Genomic DNA, 24419 nt, shown 5'->3' on the forward strand with positions numbered 1-24419 from the left:
CATATGTGCAATATTTATAAAATAGCTTTAGGTCGAATAAACGCTACTTGTGTGCACATTTGCTATTTTGTTTGCATGCATCTGTTTTAATAGTCACCTTAATGCATAGTACACTTTTTTTATTGCTTTCTAAATGAACTAGGCATGCATGCTAAACTTTAATATATAAGCTTCTAAAATTTCAGTCATCAGAAACAGGGCAATTCATGCAGCATCACTGATTTGTTCACTCTTTCATTATATAAATGTATGCATGCATTTGTTGTCTCCTTGAATGAACAAAAGTGAGAGGAAATTTTAATCTATGGAATTCTTAGATAATTGGAATTTTAGTTCATCACTATCTTATTTGTGTTATTGCAGTGCAGTGTTCTGTTGCATAAGGGCATGAGTAATTAAGAATTTAGAAAGGGGTATACAGTAGAAAAGAAACATCTGTGCATGGTACCAAAATGATTATGTTCTGCACTGTCATAACAGCCTCAGTCAGCAGAAGGGAATGATTAACATTATATAGCATTGATCTTTTAAGAACATAAGAAGTTACCAACTGGATCAGACTGGGAGTCCATCAAGCCCAGCATCCTGTTACCAACTGTGGCCAATCCAGGTTACAGTGACCTGGCAAGCACCCAAACATAAATAGATCCCATGCTGCTAATGCCTGTAATAGCAGTGGATATTCCCTAAGGGGTGGATTTTAAAAGGGCCGCGCACGTAAATCCCGAAGGATTTACGTGCGCAGGGCCCTCGCACGCCGGCACGCCTATTTTGCATAGGCCACAGGTGCGCGTAAAGCCCCGGGAAGCACGTAAGTCCCAGGGCTTTCGAAAAGGGGCGGGAGGGGGCGTGTCCGGGGCATTTCAGGGGCAGGCCTGGGGGCATGGCGCCGGCCCGGGGGTGTGGTCGAGGCCTCCGGACCGACCCCCGGGACCGGAGGACGGAGTGGGACTGCTGGCGACGCACGCAAAGTTACGCCGACAAAGGTAAGGGGGGGTTTAGATAGGGCCGAGGGGGTGGGTTAGGTAGGGGAAGGGGGGGGAAGGTGGGGGGGAGGGCGAAGAAAGTTCCCTCCGAGGCCGCTCCGGAATCGCAGCGGCCCTCGGAGGGAACAGGCAGCGCGCGCTGGGCTCGGCGCGCGCATGTTGCACAAATGTGCACCCCCTTGGGCACGCCGACCCCGGATTTTATAAGATACGCGCGGCTACGCGCGTATCTTATAAAATCCAGTGTACTTTTGTTCGCTCCTGCTGCGCGAACAAAAGTACGCGCTCGCGTATCTTTTGAAGATCTACCTCTAAGTCAACTTGATTAATAGCAGTATATGGCCTTCTCCTCCAGGAACTTTTCAAAACCTTTTTTAAACCCAGCTACATTAACTGTCCTAACCACATCCTCTGGCAACCAATTCCAGAGCTTAATTGTGCGTTGAGTGAAAAAGAATTTTGTCTGATTAGTTTTAAATGTGCTACTTGCTAACTTCATGGAGTGCCCCCTAGTCTTATTATCTGAAAGATTAAATAACCAATTCACAGTTGGGGTGGATCCAACATGGCCACCGGATGAGTAGCTGTGTTCAGAGCGTCCTCGTGTGATCCTAAAATAATTTGTTTTCTTGCGAAACGTTTACCTTGGTTATGGGAAGGAAGCACAAGCCGAGTACTCCCTACCACACTGAGCCTTTGAGTGCTCTGACCGGCCCAATGAACCCCCATGTCACACACAGCGTCAGAACAGTGGGAGACAAGCCGTTGCAGAGCGGGGGAGGGGAATATGAGCTCCCCTCTCTGCTTGGCTCCATATCATCTTTGAGTCCCGCTGAGAGGACCCCACCACTTAACCCAGCTGCCGGGAGAGAAGCACCATATCCAGGGGAAGATACCCCGGACCGAAGTGTGCAGGAGATTTTCTCAGCGAGGTCTGAAGTGATGCCGACGGTGGCATCTAGCCCCATAGAAAACCTGGGGCAAAGCGGTGATGGAAGAGGAGCCTCAGGAGGAGAAACTTCAGTCGTTGCTGTTTCTTTCTCCACGATAGAAATACCATATATGGTAAGACCTGTAGTCTTTTCTTTTGAGACTTTGTGGGAAGCCATAAACGAGATGAGAACTAGCATATTACAGCAGTTAACACCAGTAACGAAACAGTTGAGAAGGCATGAAAAGAAACTGGAAGTGTTTGAGAAGTCAAATGTGGAATTAGAACAACAAACTGCTACTATTCGGACTGAGATAAAAATGATTCAGCAAACACAATCAATGCTTATAAGAGACAATAAGACTGTTGTTCAAAAGATAGAAAATTTAGAGAACTATGCAAAGAGTCGAAATTTAAGATATATAAACTTTCCTCAATTACCAATGAGATCTTCAAGGGAAGTTTTAATAAATATATGTCTGAAATATTGAAAATTTCAGCAGATCAAAGTCCAATGATACTGAAATCATTTTATTTATCGAAGCCTAGAGTAGAGGCAGTAAACCAAGGAGGTGAATTAGAGATCGTGACACCTGTGATTGATCAACCTCTCAATATAACAGCACTTTTGGAGACATCGGATACAGAAATGGCTGTTCCGGCAACATTGATAGTGACTTTTGCCTCAGAGTCAGACAGGGATAGACTGTTAAGATTGAGTATAAAACATAGGAATGAAAGATTTCTTGGTCTTTTGGTCAGAGCCTTTCCTGACCTGTCCCGTGAGACAGAGAAGAGGAGGAACACATTTTTACTCTTGAGACCTCAGGTTTTACTAATTTGGGCAAGATATTTCCTTAAATTTCCATGCAAATCAGTGGTAAAATATTTGCATACCTATGCCTTTTTTGATCCACCCCAGTTAACTCAATTCTTAGTGGGTAAGATTCCAGTAGCAACAGATGAAGTACCTCGTGAAGAGGCTCCCAGTCTCTCATAAGTAATTAGAGTCACTGTAATCCGGATATTTCTTGAAATTGTTAAGTATTATCTTTTCCTTTAGGTTTGGTAAAGATCTGCCCCCTCTTTGTGGATCTCAAGAAGAGAAATTATAAAAGGTTCTTTCTTTGCTTAAGAGTCAGATGATATTGTGTATAAAACAGTATCTGTATTGTTTACAAGGTATTCTCTTTTTTCTGTACAAGATTTGTTCTTGAAATAATTGTAAAATTGCATAAATATAAAATTTTAAAAAAACCCAATTCACAGTTACCCATGCTAGTCCTCTCATGATTTTATAGACTTCTATCATATCCCTCCTCAGCCGTCTCTTCTCCAAGCTGAACAGCCCTAACCTCTTTAGCTTTTCCTCTTAGGGGAGCCATTCCATTCCCTTTATCATTTTGGTTGCACTTCTCTGTACTTTCCACAGTGCAACTATATATTTTAGAGATGCAGTGACCAGAATTGCACAGTGTTGGAGTCCTATACTCAGTGAACGTAATGTAGACAGTTATACCACAACTACAAAATCAAGAATGCTCATCAGCATTTTAAGCATTTTGCTCTAAAAACTATTGGCAACTATAGAAAAAAATCAAAACAGTACTATTGCTTGCTTGCTTACTAAGAGAAAATTCATGAAAACAGTTTATATAGTAAAGTGAATTAAAATTGTGTCTTAAAGGGGAAAAACAAACAAGTTGAAAATGTTATAGAACACCTCCACTGTTCAACAGCCAAAGACAGACCTGGTTTATAGGATATCCATAATGAATAAACATTATATATATATATATATATATATATATATATATATATATATATATATATATATATATACATACATACAATAGAGGCAGTATATGCAAATTTATCTTATGCACATTCATTGTGGATATCCTGAAAATCAGATGTGTTTGTGACTCTTGTGTGTTGTAGTTGGCCATGCCAAATAGAACATGCATTTTGAATATACTGCTGTGATCTAAATTGCAAAGCTGGACAAATCTATACACCTCACTAGCTGGAGGATTTATCATTCCTCTATAAATGAATATAGTGAAATGATAAGCCAGGGAAAAAAAGAGATGGGGGGAGGGGTGATAGTGAGCAGGCGGCTGCATCATGGCAGTGCATTTTTGCCCACCACATTTGCTTAATGCCAATGAAATATCTGTAGCTATCTCTGGCACTAATGCGGGCAATAGTGTGCAATACATTATCGCCTGCAACACTACTGGCCCCTAAATGTTCTTAACCCTGCCTAAAACCCATCGAATCCCCTCCCCTTTCACTCATTTAAATTTTCAACTCATGATGCGGTATCACGATTTGAAAAATGACCCCCTAGGTTTCACATGCTATGTGAATTTAAAATGCTTGCTTTCTTTTGTGAGTTTACACATAGAAAAGCATGCAGAGGTAATAATATGCAAAATAATGCAAAACAGCTCATTACCTAGAAATGTAATGATAAAGTGTGCATGATAACTGTTTTGTAGATACATTTCATGAAAAAAATGAACTGCTCCTCTGAAGGTGTAATTCAGGATTTTCTGATACAATTTGCAAGTAAATATGCCCATACTTTACTGGCTTAGCTCATTTGCAAGTCATTTATATCATTCATTAATATGTGAATAGGTGGTATTTGGTGCATTTTAGCATATTGGCTTCAGTTACCAATCACATACTTTATTATCAGACTTTTTCTGGTTGTAAAAGATCGATTTAGTGCTAGACTGCCAGCAAGTATAGAAGAAGACAAAAGTTCAGTAACAGGTACTTAGCACAGTAACAGTGAAATAGTAAAATGAGTATTGGCAGTGTTGACAGTAGCAACAGAAGGAAAACCTATAGGACATCCTAGGGTCCAAACAAACAAAAGTAATTAAGAAAGTTGTCCTTTGAGCTTCCGCATGAGCAAGCTATAACTCTTTCAGAGAAATTTGCCACAATGGCTTTCACCTATAGTTCGGCAGCAGGTGATTTGCCAGATCCATCATCCTCATAATCAGTGTTCTCACTGACGTGAGATCTAGCAGAAACAGGTTAAACCTGTCAAACTAAGCTGCAGCTCAAAAGACATTTTACACTGGCACTCGCAGTACTATTGTAGCCATGCCGGTAAAGGAACAGCATTTACATTTGTTCTAAGGTAATACTTGTACCTTTTTCAGAAAGTAGATCTTCCTCTCCCTTGTCCAATTCATCTGTTTCTGCAGAGAAGTCTACGGTAAATCATTTGAAATGCAATAGCAATCATAGCTTTGACATGGCCTGGGACTGAAAAGCAGCAATATTCTGTGACTATTGTTTGGCAAGAGCTGGGTTTAGACATTTTTAGGCTTTCTTTACTGTAAGCGACAATACTTCTTTCTGCCCATGTTATTTTTCTGCAAGGGGAGTGGGAATGCAGTTGCTCCTATGAAGTGACCTGTATGTTCACTGCTGCTGCTCCCCTATTCCTCAGGGTAATGGATGGGAAAACTATTTTAAAAAGTGTGTGGTTGTGACGAGACTAAAGGGAGCAGGAGGAAGAAGAGTACTTGCCTTCCTGTCACACCAAAATCCCCACTCACAAAGAAAGAAACATCTCATTCTCACTTACTCACGGACACAACCTCTCCATTGTCAAACACACCCCAAAAAAAACTCTTTCAAAATGCATACTCAGTATAAAGAACAGTTTTGGAAATATTATGTATGCCACAGAATACACCTTTCCAATCTTGAAGGTGAATTTTAAAAGCCTGACGTGCATGTCATAATAAAGAAGTTCCAGAGCATTAAAAAAAAACAAAACCTTAAATTACTTTAGCAAATTAAACTCTAGAATGGTTAATAATTTCAGTTTGTCCAGTACAAATCGTCAAACTAAACCTTAATTACAAGGCTAAAAAGCTTAAAAAGTAGAAAATGAATCAAATTAGATCATACATTCTGGATCATGGAAGTCAAAACTTGAATTCTGTAATTTCTCATATAAACCTAGGCAATCTCTCTCCTGAACCATTATAGCCTTATTCCTGCAACCTTCCAGATCTCCCCAGTGAAATCTATCCATAAAATTACATAAAGAATTAATTTAGTCATATAAAATAAAATATATCAGCCCTCTCTTCCTACAATCCCTATTCTGACTTCTCAGGGGCCAAAGCCTTTCAATACTAAATATTACATAGAAAGAAGTTAAGATTTTAGGGATGGTCAGTCTTTTTTTTTTTTTTTTGTTTTGTTTAGGTCATTCATTTTCAGCCTATTTTGGGGGGTGGGGGTAGGAGTTGAAGCGCCTGAATTATTTGGGTTAATCAATTCCAAAAACAGCACACACTATTTGCTAAAACAAATAATTCAAAACTTTTCGGACTGAACTGATTTTTGGTTGTAATGATCCAAACTTAACTGATAATCACTCAGCACATTGGATCGATTCTCCCAGTTAGATGATCAAAATGCAAAGCTCATATTAGACTTGCTTATAACAGACAGATGATCAGAGTTGGTTGTTGACTCATCTTCCTGTTGGGATGACAAGCCTAAGTGGCTTTCCTTCCTCTACTGCATTCATTTCCAAACCTCTTTCTTCTGTGAATATTTCTGGCCCTCTTTACATTTCAGCTCCATGAGATACATCCCATATGAAATTTCTCTTTAATAAGTTTTAGTCCTCATGTCTCTAAATACATCCTCTTTGGGGTTTTTTTTTTTGGGTGGGAAGGGGTTTGTTTCTCTTTATATTTAGCAGACACCTCTCTCAATATTTCCTCATAAATCCCTTTCCCTCTTAAATTGTAAGCATTTTGGGAAAGTAAGTTTTTTACTCACTGGAAGTGAATGACTTATTGTGATAATTTATTTTGTCTCTATTTTAGCTTACCTGTTTTTGTCATTTGCATTGCTGGCTTATGTTTATACAAAAGTAAATTATTATAGTATGAAGTGCTTTTAGCTGCTATCGTCATTGACTGCATTCTGTAATATCTACCGTTTTACGAGCAACTTATGAAATTAATGAAGTGATGGCAACATGAAAACAACATGCACATGAAAAATCAATCCATTTAGGCTTGTGAAGTTTTGCAATTAGTCATATAGATAACATCTTTATTACGTTTGAAGCTGGCTGAACAAACTAAGGTTACTTTGATTACAGGAATTGCATAACACTGTTAATAATCAAAATATAAAAACTGATTGCTATTTGCAGTGTTATAAATTATTTCTGATAGCAATAATGACAGTACATGCTCTGCAGACAAAGGCTTGAAGACAACTTTATAGAAGCAGCTAATGTAAGCTGGATTGATTTTTTTTTCACAGCTAACAGTTTGGATCATATAAATGTCTGTTTTCTTTTCATCAGAAGCTCTTTCTCTTCACAATTACTTTTCAAATCAAAGTGTAAGATATATTCGGAGGTTGCAAAAAATTCATAGTGAATCAAGATGAACAATCTAATTTTCATGAAATGTAATAAAGCATTGGAATCTGTTGGTCAGCCGGTTAACTAATCATGATCATTCTCTTACTTCCTCCCTGTCTTGCTCTCCTTTTCTCATTTATTGTATAGGAATGACTTTTTAAACAGTTTCCTTATTATATAACCCTTTAGGGGACTGTAAGATCTATTAAGTAGGGACTGTCTTTTTTGTGTGTTTGTACAGCACTGCGTATGTTGTGTAGCACTATAGAAATAAATAGTAGGGGCTGAGTCATAAAACCATGGCCTGGATTTATCAAAATGTGGTAAATATTGCATGTGATGGGAAATGGGGTGTGTTTTATGGTAATAGTGAGTTTATTGCAATTTGGGCTCATACCTAAGTTACTGCAAATTGTGATCACTTTCTTGCACTTTGAGATAAGTACCAGAATGTGGTATTTCCTACATACAACCACTGTGGGAGGACCATGTTTACCAGTGAGAGAGAGAAAGAGAGTGAGAACCAAGCCATAATTCCTTGACCCTAGATAGGTATATATTTCTATGGGAGGCCCACCTAGTAACTCGAGGTGAGGTTTAGGGATTAATGTAGGAGTTAAGGGCTACTTTGACATTCAATGTGAGACATACGAACAGAACAGTGCTCTCTTGAGAACATTTGATGACCCTCGAAGTGAGGAAACTCACCCAAAGATGAGATTTGTGCAGTGCTCTCTAAACCTAGCTTGATGGACTCTCTACCTGGTTAACATCAAGCTAGGTTGAAAGAACATTGCACAAATCTCATCTTTGGGTGAGTTTTCTCACTCCGAGGGTCATCAAATGTTCACAAGAGAGCACTGTTCTTTTCATATGTCTCACATTGAATGACAAAGTGGCCCCTAACCCCTACACTAATACCTAAACCTCATCTCGAGTTACTAGGTGGGCCTCCCATAGAGATATAAATTAGGGATGTGAATCGTTTTTTGGCGATTTAAAATATCGTCCGATATATTTTAAATCGTCAAAAATCGTTAGGGCCACGATACAATACCAATTCCCCCGATTTATCGTTAAAAAATCGTAAATCGGGGGAAGGGGGAGGGCAGGAAAACCGGCACACTAAAACCCCCTAAAACCCACCCCCGACCCTTTAAATTAAATCCCCCACCCTCCCGAACCCCCCCCCCCAAATGCTTTAAATTACCTGGGGATCCAGCAGTGGTCCAGAACGGCGGCGGTCCGGAACGGCCCCCTCAATTGAATCCTTTTGTCTTCAGCCAGCGCCATTTTGCAAAATGGCCGCCGCAAAATGGCGGCGGCCATAGACAAAAATGATTCGATGCAGGAGGTCGTTCCGGACCCCCGCTGGACTTTTGGCAAGTCTTGTGGGGGTCAGGAGGCCCCCCCAAGCTGGCCAAAAGTTTCTGGGAGTCCAGCGGGGTTCAGGAAGCGATTTCTTGCCGCAAATCGTTTTCCGTACGGAAAATGGCGCCGGCAGGAGATCGACTGCAGGAGGTCGTTCAGCAGTGGTCCGGAACCCCCGCTGAACGACCTCCTGCAGTCGATCTCCTGCCGGCGCCATTTTCCGTACGGAAAACGATTCGCGGCAAGAAATCGCTTCCTGAACCCCGCTGGACTCCCAGAAACTTTTGGCCAGCTTGGGGGGGCCTCCTGACCCCCACAAGACTTGCCAAAAGTCCAGCGGGGGTCCGGAACGACCTCCTGCGTTGAATCGTTTTTGTCTATGGCCGCCGCCATTTTGCGGCGGCCATTTTGCAAAATGGCGCCGGCTGAAGACAAAAGGATTCAATTGAGGGGGCCGTTCCGGACCGCCGCCGTTCTGGACCACAGCTGGATCCCCAGGTAATTTAAAGCATTTGGGGGGGGGGGGGGTTCGGGAGGGGGGGGGATTTAATTTAAAGGGTCGGGGGTGGGTTTTAGGGGGTTGGCTCACGATTTTAATGATTTTTCACGATATTTTTAAAACCCAAACGGCAACAATATGATTCCCTCCCCCTCCCAGCCGAAATCGATCGTTAAGACGATCGAGGACACGATTCACATCTCTAATATAAATACTTTTCTAGTGTGAGGGCATTATGGCTACTCTCTCTCTCTCTCCCCCCCCCCCCCCCCCCCCCATTCAAGGTCTGTGGGAGCTCAAAACTGGCATCTGCAAAAAACATCTCAACAGGTGATACTGCTATAACACAAGCTATCACACGGCTTAACACTCCTGAAAACATTGTAGCTAAAATCAGCATTAAAGCCATGCAATACAGCTTCACAAAACAGTAAACCCAGCCTGCCCCTAACAACTCCTCTTTTTCGGATTTGCATCACACCATACAATATGGTGCTATCACATATGTTAATGGCGCTTTTCGCATGCGATAAGGGCTTATCGCATGCGAAAACGCCTTAGTGCATTTTGATAAATGAGGGGGCATGTTAGCAGGTAATTTAGCATATTTTAGCAATTGTGCTATACTCAAAGAGGAGGAGCTGTAAGAAAAGCAGCACTGCACAAGTAACCTTATGTTCAAGTTTATGCTTCCACTACTGCCTCTGCAGAGCAGCTCTGGAAGTGCCAGGAACGGGGCAGAGGGTCCCTCGGTCCCAGCGAAGAAGGAAAAGATAACGGCGCAGATGAGGAGGGGTATTGGGATTGAGATGGGGATGGGGATGGGGTGTGGGGCCATGCTTTTTTCTACTGGGTGGCTAGGAGGGGGGAAGGAGGCTGAGCTCCTTTTAAAGGTAACATCGGGATGTGGGCCTTACTTCAATAACAGGGCAAATCTCTGGGATTTAGAAAGGTGGAGGGATAGATTTAGAATATAATTGACTTATGCTTTGAGGAGGAGGGAGTGAGGCAACTTATTTTGTATTTAGTAGATGACAGTGCTACTTAGCCGTATTTCTTTTCAAGATATCCAGTTAAGTAATGCATTATCCAGCCACATAAGGTCAAATAACTAAACAATCTACCTCACTATTTCCAAACATAGGCCTAAATTTATGAATCTCCAGTAAATATCGCATAAGAACATAAGAACATGCCATACTGGGTCAGACCAAGGGTCCATCAAGCCCAGCATCCAGTTTCCAACAGTGGCCAATTTAGGCCATAAGAACCTGGCAAGTACCCAAAAACTAAGTCTATTCCATGATACTGCTGCTAGTAATAGCTAGTAATAGCTGCTAGTAATAGCAGTGGCTATTTTCTAAGTCAACTTAATTAATAGCAGGTAATGGACATCTCCTCCAAGAACTTATCAAATCCTTTTTTAAACACAGCTATACTAACTGCACTAACCACATTCTCTGGCAACAAATTCCAGAGTTTAATTGTGCATTGAGTGAAAAAGAACTTTCTCCGATTAGTTTTAAATGTGCCCCATGCTAACTTCATGGAGTGCCCCCTAGTCTTTCTACTATCCGAAAGAGTAAATAACCGATTCACATCTACCCATTCTAGACCTCTCATGATTTTAAATACCTCTATCATATCCCCCCTCAGTCATCTCTTCTCCAAGCTGAAAAGTCCTAACGTCTTTAGTCTTTCCTCATAGGGGAGCTATTCCATTCCCCTTATCATTTTGGTCACCCTTCTCTGTATCTTCTCCATCGCAATTATATATTTTTTGAGATGTGGAGACCAGAATTGTACACAGTATTCAAGGTGTGGTCTCACCATAGAGCGATACAGAGGCATTATGCTATTTTCCATTTTATTCACCATTCCCTTTCTAAAACTTCCCAACACTCTGTTTGCTTTTTTGACTGCTGCAGCACACTGAACCAACAATTTCAATGTGTTATCCACTATGACGCCTAGATATCTTTCTTGGGTGGTAGCACCTAATATGGAACCTAACTTTGTGTAACTATAGCATGGGTTATTTTTCCCTATATGCATCACCTTGCACTTATCCACATTTAATTTCATCTGCCATTTTGATGCCCAATTTTCCAGGCTCAAGGTCTTCCTGCAATTTATCACAATCTGCTTGTGATTTAACTACTCTGAACAATTTTGTATCATCTGCAAATTTGATTACCTCACTCGTCGTATTTCTTTCCAGATCATTTATAAATATATTGAAAAGTAAGGGTCCCAATACAGATCCCTGAGGCACTCCACTGCCCACTCCCTTCCACTGAGAAAATTGTCCATTTAATCCTACTCTCTGTTTCCTGTCTTTTAGTCAGTTTGTAATCCACGAAAGGACATCGCCACCGATCCCATGACTTTTTACTTTTCCTAGAAGCCTCTCATGATGAACTTTGTCAAACGCCTTCTGAAAATCCAAGTACACTACATCTACCAGTTCAACTTTAGCCACATATTTATTAACTCCTTCAAAAAAATGAAGCAGATTTGTGAGGCAAGACTTGCCTTGGGTAAAGCCATGCTGACTTTGTTCCATGAGATAGGAAAAGATGTGTGTTTTATGGTAATAGCCTATTTATCACAATGTGCATTATCTTAGTGCTTTGAATAGGTATTACCACAAAGTGCATTACATTTTGGCACTAATACCTAAATAATTTCATGAGAGCAGGGAAATAGACTACCTACAAGTCCTTTGTAGTAGTTAGCTAATTTTATCTCTATAAGAGGCCCACCTAGTAACTCAAGGTGAGGTTAGTAGTAGTGTAGGGGCTAGAGGCCACTTCTACATGCAGAGTGTGCGAACAGAGCAGTTCACTCTTGTGAAGATTTGATGTTATTTGGAGTGAGAAAACTCACACAAAGATGAGATTTGTACGATGTTCTCTCATCCTTTCTCAGGTAGAGAGTCCATTAAGCTAGGTTGAGAGAACATCGTACAAATCTCATCATTGTGTGAGTTTCCTCACTCCGAAGGACATCAAATCTTCAAAAGAGTGTACTGTTCTGTTCGTATGTCTCATTCTGCATGTAAAAGTGGCCTCTAACCCCTATACTACTACCTAAACCTCACCTCGAGTTACTAGGTGGGCCTCCTATAGTAGCATAAATAGCTGCTTACTATGGTGCCACCCTCAGAGGCACTCTCTCTCTCTCTCTCCTTCTCCCTCTTACATCTTAGGCCCTTCCCCAGCCTAAAAATGCCCAAAATGCAAAAAAAAATCACAAATTGTATTATGGGCATAATACATGATATCACACAGCTTAGCACAATTGAAAAAGGTGCAGTTATTTTTGGAGTTAAAACTGTGAAATATCATGTGTTATGACTTCACAAAGCCAGCCCACTTTTACAGAAATCTCACTCCCAATCCCTCCCCTTTCAAAAATTTGCATCGCACCATGCGTTATGGTGCTTATTGTATGTGTTAAGGCATTTATCGTATGCGAAAACGCCTTAACACCATTTGATAAATGACCCTAATAGCTGTTAGGTTTCTTTTATCTGGTTATATGTAGCCAGTTGACTTTAGGCTGGTATATTCAGTGGGACATTTCTCCCATTGAATACATGGGACAAGATATCTGGCTAAATTTAGCTGGATAAATCGTCCACTAATTGGCCTACTAAATATGGACCTCATAGTAGATATTCAAGAATTTATTTGGTGGAGAGCAAAAATATAGAGCAGGTACAAGAGTAAAGTTGCATTAATAATAAAGTAAACACCAAGTACAGACAAAGTATGAATAATGAGCAAGAAAGCCTAGAGGTGGCTGAGATTATGGTCTTGATCAAAGATTTCTGGTAGTCAGGTCATAGAAGGGACATCCTCTGCTGAGGACTAAGGAAAGGCCTGACCAAACAGCCATGTCTTAACTTTGGGGTAGATTTTAATAAAGTACGCCCACGCGTACTTTTGTTCGTGCACTAGGTGCGAACAAGAGTATGCCGGATTTTAATAGATATGCATGTAGCCTTTAAAATCTGGGGTTGGCGCACGCAAGGCTGTGCAAAATCAGCATCCTGCATGCGCCGAGCCACGCAGCCTACCTCCGTTCCCTTTGAGGCCGCTCCAAAATCAAAGCGGCCTCGGAGGGAACTTTCCTTCCACTCCCCTCCCCCGTACCTTCCCCTCCCTTCCCCTACATAACCCACCCCCCCCCCCCAGCCCTATCTACACCACCCCTACCTTTGTTTGAAGAGTTAATCCTGCCCGAGGCAGGCATAACTCGTGCGTGCCAGCTGTGCGATTCCCTGGCCCGGGAGCAATTTCGGAGGCCTCGGCCACACCCCCAAAATGCCCCCGGGCTGAAACCATGCCCGTGGCCCCACTGCTGGATGACGTGCCGCAACACACCCCTGACACGCTCCCCCCAGGAAAGCCCCGATTCTTATGCACGTCCCGGGGCTTGCACGCGCCGCCAAGCCTATTCAACATAGGCTCGGCATGCGCGGGGGAGGTTGGGACAGGTTTTTGGGGGATACATGCGTATCTTATGTGTGTACCCCTTTGAAAATATGCCCCTTTTTCTGGAAAGTGAGGAAACAGGTGTCGAGTCATGGGAAAGTGGTGCCTTCTTCCAAATTTTTCAGACATAGAAGCTGAATGCACAATGTCTTGTAAAAATTAATGTGACAGAAGCTAGCAGAGGGGAGAAAATTAGGTCATTTAGGAGGCTTAGAGGTCTCTTGTAGGATTGTAGGAAAAAAGAGCTGGGAGAGATACTTAGGGTCTTGTTTGTTCACCCGTTTGAATTAAAATAAAACTGAATGCATCCTCATAGGAAGAAACATCTCGGATCAAACTATCTCCCATCACTCACTTCTAATCAACAACATCACCATCCCGCTAAAAAACTCAACTAAGGACCTCAGCATATGGATCGACAAGGATCTCAACCTAAAAACAAACATAGCAACCAAAACCAAAGAAGGATTCTATAAACTACACGTACTAAAACATCTAAAACCTCTCCTCCACCACCAGGAATTCCGAACTGTACTACAATCCCTGATTTTCAGCAGCCTTGATTACTGCAACTCGATACTGTTAGGTCTTCCTAAATCCACTATAAAACCACTACAATTATTGCAAAATGCTGCTGCCAGAGTTCTAACTTGCAAAAAAAAATCGGATCACATCACTCCTATATTAAGAAGCCTCCACTGGCTACCAATTATGCAGAGAATTGAATACAAAACCCTTTCAATTGTTCATAACGCCATACACAAAATGGACAACTCCTCGATCAGTAACATGTTCCAACTACACAAACCTCAACGGAACACCAGAGCCGCCTGCAAATTACTACTCGACGTACCCGCTTATCCTATGGCGAAGCTTACGAATACCAGAAACAGAGCCCTCTCCATCGCGGGACCAAATCTATGGAATGCCCTTCCACACTACCTGACCTCAATCAGTGAAAGCAAATCATTCAAAAAAGAACTGAAAACATGGATCTTCAGCCAGACTTTCAGAGATGGCATAGGTTAATCCACCTAATAATAACAACTTCAGTATCTATCTTCATCAACTTCCATATCAGACTTTATCCCCAACATCCCTTCATAACTCCCACCCCCTTCTCCTCCCGTCCTCCACCCTCACTCCCTCCCCCGTACCCAGCTAATCACCCTCCGTATAGAATTTCTTAATGGATCCCAAGCTATTCTTCCTTCGCCCGCCCTCACCCTCCCCTTCCCCTTGTCCTCCCTCCCTCCTACCCCCCTCTACTCTGCTGTCATCCCAGCTCATAGAAACATGTCAGCAGTCTACGCTTGACATACCCCTTCCCATCCACTTGTTTCCCTAACTAAATCTTTAATAACTGTTATATTTTAATCCGTTAACATTATTTAATATTATCTACCTAAGCTTTATTTTAATATGTTGACCCTCGAGTCCTTAGTTATAAACTCCCATCTTTGTTAATCCTTTTCCATTTATCTGATATAGACGTAACTTGTTACAACCATATTCAATGAAATGTTCTATGTATAAATTATGTTCTAATGTAAACCAGGGTGAAGGCTAATCCTAAACCTCGGTATATAAAAAGCTCCAAATAAATAAATAAATAAATGAGTTTTAATTTTTTTTCTTGCTTTTGATCAGGAACCAGTGTGACTGATGTAAGGTTGGCTTATATGGTCAATTGCTTTGGCCCTTAACAAAATTTTAGTAGCTGTATTCTATTAAAGTTGGAGGCTTTTCAGATTATATTGTGAGATGTATTAAAAAGAGAATTTCAATAACCAGTTTGGTTGGTGAATAACATGTGTTTCACAGAAGCAAGGATGTATTTATCAAAGTAGTTGCACAGTTGATCAATCTTTCACAGTTTCATAAAGGAGATCTTTATCATCCTTGAGATGTGGGCTTCCATTGTGAGATTTTGGTCAAGTTGACCCCCCATAATTTGCACTGAAACCAGGAAGGATAACTTTCATATAATTCCACACGTATATGGTCACGCAGAGATCTACTATAGTATTTTATAACCTGTGAGGTGAATTTTACAAGCGTGGTATGCACAAAAATCGAGCTCGCATATGTCCACTGAATTTTAAAAGCCACCCAAATGCACGCATATCTTCTGCTACACACTCATCTGAGAAGTTTTCAAAAACGCAATGGGATTGGGCATGAGCATGGTCTGGGTGGGACATGGGCATTGGCATTTCAAGCCATCATCAAGAGATGTGCATATAAATACTTACACACCTGGGTGTGTGCCCAGATCCCCTGCCATGCAAATTCATTTCTGCTAGGGATGAGGTACAAGTTTTAAAAAAAAGAGCCATTTCTCAAGAGTTGGGGTAACTGAGTATGGGGTTATGAGGGGAGTACAGACTATCAAACCTGGGGGGTTTGGAGGACCTAGGTGTTATTTGGGTGTACTGGTGGACAAACTGGTGAAACTGGCAATGGCATGGAGGTGTTTCCCTTTTAAAATTTCCCAATTTATGAGGTAAAAGCGGGATTTAAGAGCATAGGCATGTGTCCACTTAAAATTGGGCACACATAAGCTCACAGTCAGGCTACTTTATAACAGGTGTGCATATAGGTGCACCCACGCACCAGTTTGAAAGTTACTGTTCGTGAATATCTGGCCTGTGCAGATTATTAAAAATGCATATTTGCACCCCCAACATATGCGTGTATGTTTCAGTGTGCATGAATATCAGCGATTATTGAAAGCACATATTATTTTCATCTATTATATAAACAAATGTGCATATGTATATAGTGCATGAAAAAAATTAACTTGTTCTTGTAAAACCCTGATTTATATGCTGAGGAAGTTATATTTTAAAATATGCCTGCATATTTGAAATCACCAGTTTTCCAATACCTCCACCAGTTCACGTAGTTCATTGCCAGTTCATTGACACCTTCATAGTACTTTACCCTGAACTCCCCCCATTCACCCAGACCTCTCACCCAACAATAGCAGACAACAGACGAATCTGATATCATTCGAGCTAAATTAGCATGTGTAAAACTGTTTGAATAATTTGCCATGACATATTTACATAAATCTTGTAAAGCAATTTATGTGCATACCTCTTGGTTCTGCACCAGAATGTCTCTATATCGCCCTTTTTTTGTGCAGGTTAATGTGTGCATGAAACGGAAAATATGTGCATATTTTTTATGTATATAAAATTGCATGAACATGAATATAAGCTACTTTCATGTTTGTATGCTAATTTTACATGCGTAACTCCTATGAAAATTAACTCATTAATGTGTAAGGCGGTTTCTGACTGGGAAAGTAGAGATCATAAGTAATGACCTAAGAACATAAGAAATTGCCATGCTGGGTCAGACCAAGGGTCTATCAAGCCCAGCATCCTGTTTCCAACAGAGGCCAAACCAGGCCACAAGAACCTGGCAATTACCCAAACACTAAGAAGATCCCATGCTACTGATGCAATTAATAGCAGTGGCTATTCTCTAAGGGGCGGATTTTCAGAGCCCTGCTTGCCTAAATCCGCCCAAAACCGGGCGGATTTAGGCGAGCAGGGCCCTGCGCGCCGGTAAGCCTATTTTACATAGGCGTACCGGCGCGCGCAGAGCCCCGGGACTCGCGTAAGTCCCGGGATTTTCGGAGGGGGCGTGTCTGGGGCGGACCCGAACCGCGCGGCATTTTCGGGGTGTGTCGGGAGCGTTCCGGGGGCGGGCCCGGGGGCGTGGCCGCGCCATCCGGACCCGCCCCCAGGTCGCGTCCCGGCGCGCAGGAGGCCCGCTGATACGCGGGGATTTACGCCTCCCGGAGGGAGGCGTAAATCCCCCGACAAAGGTAAGGGGGGGCTTAGACAGGGCCGGGTGGGTGGGTTAGGTAGGGGAAGGGAGGGGAAGGTGAGGGGAGGGCAAAAGGAAGTTCCCTCCGAGGCAGCTCCGATTTCGGAGCGGCCTCGGAGGGAACGGGGGTAGGCTGCGCGGCTCGGTGCGCGCCGGCTATACAAAATCGATAGCCTTGCGCGCGCCGATCCAGGTTTTTAGCAGATACGCGCGGCTCCGCGCGTATCTACTAAAATCCAGCGTACTTTTGTTTGCGCCTGGAGCGCAAACAAAAGTAGGCCTATTCGCGGAGTATGAAAATCCGCCCCTAAGTAAACTTGATTAATAGCCGTTAATGGACTTCTCCTCCAAGAACTTATCCAAACCTTTTCGGAACCCAGCTACACTAACTGCACTAACCACATCCTTTGGCAACAAATTCTAGAGCTTTATTGTGCGTTGAGTGAAAAATAATTTTTTATGATTAGTCTTAAATGTTCTACTTGCTAACTTCATGGAATGCCCCCTAGTCCTTCTATTATTCAAAAGTGTAAATAACCAATTCACATCTACTCGTTCAATACCTCTCATGATCTTAAAGATCTCTATCTTATCCCCTCTCAGCCATCTCTTCTCCAAGCTGAACAGCCCTAACCTCTTCAGCCTTTCCTCATAGGGGAGCTATTCCATCCCCTTTATCATTTTGGTTGCCCTTCTCTGTACCTTCTCCATCGTAACTATATATTTTTTGAGATGCGGCGACCAGAATTGTACACAGTATTCAAGGTGTGGTCTCACCATGGAGCGATATAGAGGCATTATGACATTTTTCGTTTTATTAACCATTCTCTTCCTAATAATTCCTAGCATTCTGTTTGCTTTTTTGACTGCTGCTGACTATTTTAAAGTATTATCCACTATGATGCCTAGATCTTTTTCCTGGGTGGTAGCTCCTAATATGGAACCTAACCGTGTAACCAGAGCAAGGGTTATTTTTCCCTATATGCAACACCTTGCATATAGGGAAAAATAACCTAATTGTTTTAGCTGGAGGAGTACTGATCTGGAGGGATTTTGTTTGAGTTTGTGGGCTACTGCTGTAAGACAATCATTGAGATTAGCAATAGATGAGATTTGGTCTGATCCCATTTTAATGCAGAATTAGATGCCAACAGCAAATCGGTGGCATTCAATATTGAAGTATTGGATAAGGTCACAGATCGGACCAATGTAAATGTTGAAAAGGATCAGGGAAATAGTTTTACCATGAATTTTAGTGAATTGTCCCCTTTCTGTAGCCACAGTTCCATCTGACAGTATTTTCAAGTTGGAGAAGCTTTAATGTTCACAAGATATTGTGCATGTTCCCTGTAGGAAGATACAAATACCTTAGCACATCAGCTGTTCTCAAATGTGATACAGTCTAAAGAAACCATGCATAAAACTAAACTGTTTCTCCTTATAACTTAACAACTGTTATTACTTGGCAAAAAAGTCATTACCTCTTTCCTTGCACCCTGTCATTTTTTTTCCTTATTCTAAAATATTTCTTTCCCATTCATGTTTGAATGTTGTTGCCTAGCAACAGACCTTGTTGCATAGGAAAAACGCACTGTTGTTTTCTGTGTAAGTGCTGTTGGCTCCATTCTCACTAAGAAGGGCAGTGGTACTTTTTACAGATTGTCAAGAAAACTAGTCCTGTCTTATCAATTCTTGTGGAAAAGTGACAAGGGTTTTATAAATTCATTTCTTACAGATCACTTTTGCATACATATTTCTTTAACAATTCTTTTTCTAATAATTAAACTACTGTATTTGCATGTTAAAACTTTATCAGTAAAATATATTGTACTCTTATTTCTTTCCTTTCATAATTCTGCTCTGCTTCCATTGATGGCTCTATACTTTTGGTCCCAGACTGGCAATATGAGGGTAAGATGCCAAAATGTTACCTCATAAACATTGCTCGTCTGTTCTCTTTTGTTTGTTTGTTTGTTTGTTTGTTTGTGTTAATCTTTAGAACATTATTATAATTCTTTCTGTTTAGAACATTATTAAAATTCTATTCACTCATTTTAATTAGATCCTTTTATCACAATTAAATCTAATTATGTTTGTTTTTGTTGTGAATCTGTAATTACAACTTATCTCTTTTAATCATCCTTTTATAATATCAGTTGGGTTAAACTGCTGTTTTGTCATCTCTGTCCTAAAGGACTTCTGCTCACAGAAGTATTCCCAAATGCCTCTGGATCAAGACATGAAATACATTGTGCTGTATATAGGAATAATTTTTGGTGTTTTAAGTGACTAGTTCTGTGTTGTGATGTGGCAGAGGCATTGCATATGCATTTACATAAGACCTCCATGTTATTTAACACATGGAAGTTAATAGAAAGTGTTGTCTTTGTACCTCGGTTGGCTTTATCACTAATTACTGTTGTTGCCTATCTGTTGCTTGATTAGAAAGTCCAAAAGTCTAACATTATCTTGTTAAACATTAACTGTGCTTGTCCATATTGAGGGCAATTTTTAAAGAAATTTCCACTGGTAAATAGATGTTTCGCCATGTAAAAACCACCTTTAAAAATTGTCCCACCCCCAAATACACAGGTAAGGAAGATACGCTGTCCACTGTGTGTATACTTTTCCCAACAAGGAAAAGGGACAGTGCTAGGGTGGGGAAAGGATGAGTCTCCAAATTTACACAGAGTTTTCATTTCAAAATCCCTCTACATTCTTTACCCTTTTTTGCCCTAATATACTTTGCCCCTATAAAGTAGATAAGTTAAAGAATCCTCGCTGGACTATCCGCCAAATGATTTTCAGAATAGGCCTCTCTTTATTGTTAAGAATTAAATAGTATATATAAGTTTACTTTCTGTTATGTTTCTTTTTTAAATCTAGATTGCAAGTTGGCTAGAACAGGTCCTCCATCCACTATAGTTTCTATAAATGAAGAAAGTCGAAATGGTAAGTGTGGCACATTTTAGTTTGTTTTTGTGTATACGCTGATATTTTGTCATCATATTAAGTTATATTACTCAATATAGCTCCATTTAGAGGGACATTTTTCAGACAAATTAATTAAAAGAAAAAGTAGGTATGTCACAGAGGCAGCCTATAAAAGCTTAGGGTAGGTGGAAAGTAAGTTACTGCTACAGTGAGAAACACTACCACTCTGAGGTGCTGAGGTCGCGCCTCAAAGGATGTGACCCGCCAGCTCTTGAGCCAGAAAGAGTCATCAGCATTTCCCAGACAGTGTATTTGGAGAGGAGAAAAGGACAGCTGAGACCACTGAGACACTGAGAAGAAAAGACAAAGAAATAGTAATATGCAGAAACGATTACACAGTAAGAGTAATGTTAAAAGATGCAGGTTGTGGGAATACTAAGGTTCTTATCTCAGTCAATGTATTGCAGGGATAGATGATATTCTTTATACAGGGAAGAAAATTACAGGCTATGAATATGAAATGCAAGTGACTAGATTTTCTTTAAATTTCAATTACGACAAACAAGTAATTTAATAGAACAATACACCAAGATCCAGCCATATTTCTGATACTGATTCCATAATAATCTAGTTTTTGATTCTTTATTACAGTATTTGTGCATCACACCTTTTTAATTGTTTTGAGATATTGAGGTGTTTTCTTATATTTTTTGATTATTATAAATATTTGCAGTCAGAACATTTAATGAATTGGTATCAGAATTAATTACAGCCAAGAAGCTAAGTTAAAAGTTTTGAGTGTGACGGGGGTCACGTGATGCGGTGACGCCGAGCGGCCGTTTCTGCCTGAGCTCTGTGCCTCGCCCTCCCTGCATCGACCAAAATCATCGGCATCCTGCCCATGATTAACTTTTCTACTTGACGATATCTTTGACCAAATGTCTATTGATCACTTCATGCTAAAAGGGACACCCAACATGCCTCTGAAAGGAGGGAAAAAGGATAAACTTACTGCTGCAGGACCCAAAATGGCGGATGCACAAGTACGGCCTACCACCCCGGGTACTCCGGGGACATCCACGGTGTCTGCGGACCTTACTACCAATGTCACAAACGCGGTTGTTGCGGCCTTGGACGGCAGATTTAACGAGCTTTCCGCGCAATTTAAGGAATTAAAAGAATCTTTCTCTGAGATCTTACCGCGATTAACAGCTGTAGAGGAAAGGGTTTCCGCGGCCGAAGATGACCAAACGATAACACAAAATAAGCTAAAAGAACTGGAACAAGTCGTTCTGAGTCAATCTGATAAGATCGACGACCTGGAGAACAGGGCACGCCGTAATAATATCAGGCTGGCAGGGTTCCCGGAGGACACCGGGGACCAAAACTTGGAGGCGGTCTTGGAGACATGGCTCCCGGATGCCCTGGGACTTTCCGATATGAGGCCCTCCTTCCATATTGAACGTGCACACCGATTGGGGAGACGAAAGGACGGCGATCAAAGGCCTAGACTCATTATTGCTCGGCTGCTCAACTGGGCCCAGAAACAGAGACTAATGCAAGCCTACAGAAATCAGTCGGTGTTAAAATACAACGGTGCGGATATCCGTCTTTTTCAAGATTTCTCTGCGGCTTTGGCGCAGAAACGGAAGCAGTTTAGCCCCATCTGTACGGACTTGTACAATAAAAACATTCGCTTTCAGCTCATTTATCCCGCCACGCTGCGTTTTAAGCATGGAGGCAAAGACCACGTGTTTACAGAAGTGGCGCCCGCGAAGCAATATGTGGCAACTATCGGCCCCTAACATTTATGATTGCTAAACTGCCTGGGACTTTCAACTATCTTCCTCCCATGACATGTCTGCCGCTATCGCTGAGAGATCTGGTATAGGCAAATTGTGGTAGGGAGCTGCAGCATCTTCCCCTCGCTGCGGGATTGGTCTACGAGACAAGAATCCTTCATCCTGACTGTTGCAGTGGCTCTCCTGGTTCCTCTTTTCTTAAGGACTAGCTGCGAAGTCCCGGCATTATGACTTTTGAGGACACTGTCCGGAGGGACCTGGGGACGGCTCTCCAGGTTTGATTGAGTGTCTGTTTGGTGAACAGCACGGATGTTTCTTAGCGAATCGCTATATATCTAGCGTCATTTTCTGTTTTTTGTCCCTCTGTTACGGGTTAAATCTTTACTGTTTGGGTATGTTCCTTGTTTGGTTGATGAGGGGAGGGCGGGGCACGTCGCATCTAAACGTACCCCCACACATCTTGCCTCGAAGGAAACGGGGTGAGTGTGGTACCAAAAGTATAGTATGTATGGGGACTGGGGAGGGGAGGGAAGGGGGGAGGGAATGGGGATTTTTCACAGCATAAGGGTAATATGTTCCCCGAAGGGTACTAGACCACACAGCGCGCTGACATTAGCAGGTGCACTTTTTGAAGAGGCAGTTGGGTCTTTTCTAACTGTTAGTGGTGGGTTTAGGCTGGGAAGCCCACCATTCATTTCTGCTTATTTACCACACTTCTTATCCTCCTTAAAGCTTTATGGCTAAGTCTGCTGTAAAAATAGGGAGTCTCAATGTTAATGGGCTAGGGCATCCCATTAAAAGAACTAAAGTGCTCCAATTTCTTAAGAAATCACAGGTCCACATAGCCTGTTTGCAGGAGACGCACTTAACTGCTACAGAAAGTGTGAAACTCAGGCGAGACTGGGTAGGCCAGTGCTTTTATTCAGCTGCTGTAGGGAAAAAGGCTGGAGTGGCGATTTTACTGCATAAATCCCTATCCTTTCAACTGACGCAGGAACTTGTAGACCCGGAGGGCAGATATATTGTACTTATAGGGAAACTCAATGGGAAAGAAATAACTCTTGCAAATATATATGGTCCGAATTCCCCTTCAAATGCATTTTTTACTGCCCTTACGAATATACTCACTACCCATCAGGTGGGAGAACTGCTGGTGGTGGGAGACTTTAATACTGTTCATGACCCTTCTCTTGATCGCTCCACCGCTAGGTGTGTGCCGTCTCCACTCTCCCCAAAAACTAACATAGCTAGATTATGTCGCTCCCTACACCTGCTGGATTACTGGAGGGTGCTACACATGGACGAAAGAGACTATACGCATGTGTCCAAGGCCCATCATACCTTGTCTCGTATAGATTACATATTAGGCTCTGAACATTTATTTCCTTTCATCACCTCTGCAACTATAGGTACACCAGGGGTATCGGATCATGCCTTAATTTGGGTGGATGTTACCTGGGACCCCGTGCTGCCCCGTCCTTCCTGGTGGAAATTTCCCTCTTATATGAAAGCTGACAAAACCTTCCACAACTACTTAAAAACAAAGTGGGAGCAATTTCAGGAGTTTAATATTTCTCACAAGGATAACCCTGAATTATTCTGGCAAACTGGGAAAACTGTTATGCGAGGAGAGATAATCTCCTTTCTGCGCCATAGAAACAAGGTCCTGAATGCAGACATTTTATACTTGGACCAGCAGCTTCAAAGGGACAGGGCATCTCTCGCACGCACTTACACACAGGCCCATTGGGTGCAATACCACGATACCCTGGGGAAACTACAGGCCCTGCTTCAACAACGGGCTATCAAATCAATGCATTTTAAAGAACACTCTTTCTTCCGCTTTGGTAACAAAGCAGGGAGAACACTAGCGAATCTGGTAAGAACCCGACAAACTAAAACTTATATTGAAAAATTGAAATCTCCTAATGGTGAGTGGGTCCATAAGGGGGAAGAGATAGCAAAACTCATGCAACAGTTTTACCAACACTTATACACTGAAGATCGTTTGGGTGGCCCTAGGGAAGAAGCTGATTTCTTTCACGCCCTCCACCTTCCCACTCTCACTGATTTACAATGCGAAAAATTAAATGCCCCTATCACACAATCCGAAATTCTATCTG

At 41.8% G+C, this 24419-nt stretch overlaps 1 protein-coding gene across 1 annotated transcript in view; it reads left to right on the forward strand.

The window, feature by feature from the left end:
- Nucleotides 1–24419, forward strand: part of PCDH15 (protocadherin related 15) — a 2056285-nt gene that overhangs the window by 352056 nt on the left and 1679810 nt on the right. Inside the window, exons 3-4 of the mRNA XM_029609778.1 lie at nucleotides 19457–19471; nucleotides 20447–20512. Coding sequence (XP_029465638.1) covers nucleotides 19457–19471; nucleotides 20447–20512 — 81 coding nt within the window. The remainder of the gene's footprint in view (nucleotides 1–19456; nucleotides 19472–20446; nucleotides 20513–24419) is intronic.

The sequence above is a fragment of the Rhinatrema bivittatum genome, chromosome 7 (genome assembly GCF_901001135.1).
Source record: "Rhinatrema bivittatum chromosome 7, aRhiBiv1.1, whole genome shotgun sequence".
NCBI classification, from domain to species: Eukaryota; Metazoa; Chordata; class Amphibia; order Gymnophiona; family Rhinatrematidae; genus Rhinatrema; species Rhinatrema bivittatum.